This window comes from Etheostoma cragini, chromosome 10 (assembly GCF_013103735.1).
Source record: "Etheostoma cragini isolate CJK2018 chromosome 10, CSU_Ecrag_1.0, whole genome shotgun sequence".
Lineage (NCBI taxonomy): Eukaryota > Metazoa > Chordata > Actinopteri > Perciformes > Percidae > Etheostoma > Etheostoma cragini.
In genome coordinates, this window is record NC_048416.1 from 27,989,609 (window position 1) to 27,991,334 (window position 1,726).

Consider the following 1,726-nt stretch of genomic DNA (forward strand, 5'->3'; position numbering starts at 1 on the left):
CCCCGACCGGTCGAGGCAGATGCCCCCCCCACCATGAGCCATAGTTCTGCTCGAGGTTTCTGCCTCTTTTTTTTTTTTTTTGCACATTACATTGACTGTCGACAGTATGCATAATTGCACAATTTTTACTCAAATTTCGCTGCTCTTCTTTTCCTCATTGTATATATCTTCTTATTTTTACTTTTTTATATTGTGTACTTGAATTTTTTGAAAGTTTGTCTGTGGACCAAATTGGTTTTAAATGTCTTGTCACCGTGGGATAGAGGGAAACGCAATTTCAATTTCTTTGTATGTTTTGACTTGTGAAGAAATTGACCATAAAGCAGACTTTGACTTTGACTTTGACTTTGACTTTGACTTTGACTTAAAGGAAGTCTTTCCTTGCCTCTGTGGCCTAGTGCTTGCTCTTGCTGGGAACTGTTGGGTTTCTGTAAATAACATCCCAGAGTCCGGTCTAGACCGGCTCTTTACGGAAAGTGCAATGAGATACCTGTTGTTGCGCTGGGCTAAATAAATAAAAATGTAATTGAATTTAATTTAATTACCTGGCATTAAATGGCATTTGATCCAACGTTAAGCCCTTAAATGATAGTTGATCTGCCTTTCTCAACATGTAACTCTGCACAGAAAAACCTTGAAATGGTGCTTTATAGTTGTTGACCGTTGTTGTTTCCATGGTCATTTTCAACGAAACCGACAGGAGAACGCAGGCTTTATTGAGCTCTGAGCTAAATAATTTCTAAACCATTCCCAACAGAAATCTACCGACTTGTTCCGGCCTGATTGCGGGATAGAAAATTGCCAAAGCATTGACAGTTGATTACTTACCACCTAAAGCTTGCTTCATTACAAAATCCATGGTTCCTGCTGATTAGTGTGGTTGTTTATCTCAAAACCAAAGAGATCTGATCATGTAGCCACCAAGCCTGGGATCTCCGGGTGTCTTGGTCCTTTGCACTTTCCCGTCCTTCTGTCCTAACGTCTTCGGTGACTCTCTCCTGGACCTGAGAGAGATGAAAATCAGTATTAGTTTGGTGGAACACATGTTAATTAAGGAAGTGCTGGGTTTACGATTCCTATTTCAAGACGTCAATAGAGACACTAAAAACGGCGATATGGATCTCCAGTCCGCCAGGTATTGGGCGATGTGAGACAGCGGATCACGCTGATTTTAAGACAACAGATAATGTGATCTTCTCAACACTAAGTCTGTGACCGGAACCTCATTCTGGGAAGGCCGGGGGTCAATACTCAGGCCATTTGCTCCAAGTCTGTAGATCAATAGCACCGGATCGCTCATCTTCTACCGCTGACTGGCCATGAATATTACATGGTTAACAAAACGTGTTTGATTTCTGTTCCATCAAACTCATGACACGCATGCAGAAAAGCTTCTGATATCCACACTAGAGCTGCAAATAATAAGCAAATAATAAGCAAATAATAAGCATTTAATCGAAAAGTTGTCAATTGATAAATTAATCGCCAACCATTTTGATAATTGATTGGAGTCATTAGTTGCTGATTGGCTTGTTTTAAACAGGATGTCCTGTTGTCCCTGTGTTGTTTGCCTGTATTCTCTCACTGTTGCCTCTTCATCTATTTAATAAACTCTTAAACTACACTAGTGTCAACCAAGATGAAATCCTCCACATGTATTGCACCTGATGGACCAGAGTGCCAATTACATTACGAAGCAGATCCCTCACGCTCCTTCTCGCAGAGA

The 1,726-nt window shown here is 40.8% G+C and overlaps 1 protein-coding gene across 3 annotated transcripts in view; it reads right to left on the reverse strand.

The window, feature by feature from the left end:
• LOC117951930 (complexin-2) overlaps positions 1–1,726 on the reverse strand; it is a 50,197-nt gene that overhangs the window by 16,645 nt on the left and 31,826 nt on the right. The window contains exon 2 of one of the 3 annotated variants that reach the window (XM_034883921.1): positions 829–991. In XM_034883921.1, coding sequence (XP_034739812.1) covers positions 829–859 — 31 coding nt within the window. In that variant the 5' untranslated portion in view covers positions 860–991. Of the gene's footprint in view, positions 1–828; positions 1,005–1,726 lie in introns of all 3 variants that reach the window. The other 2 variants (XM_034883922.1, XM_034883923.1) reach the window with 2 other exon arrangements.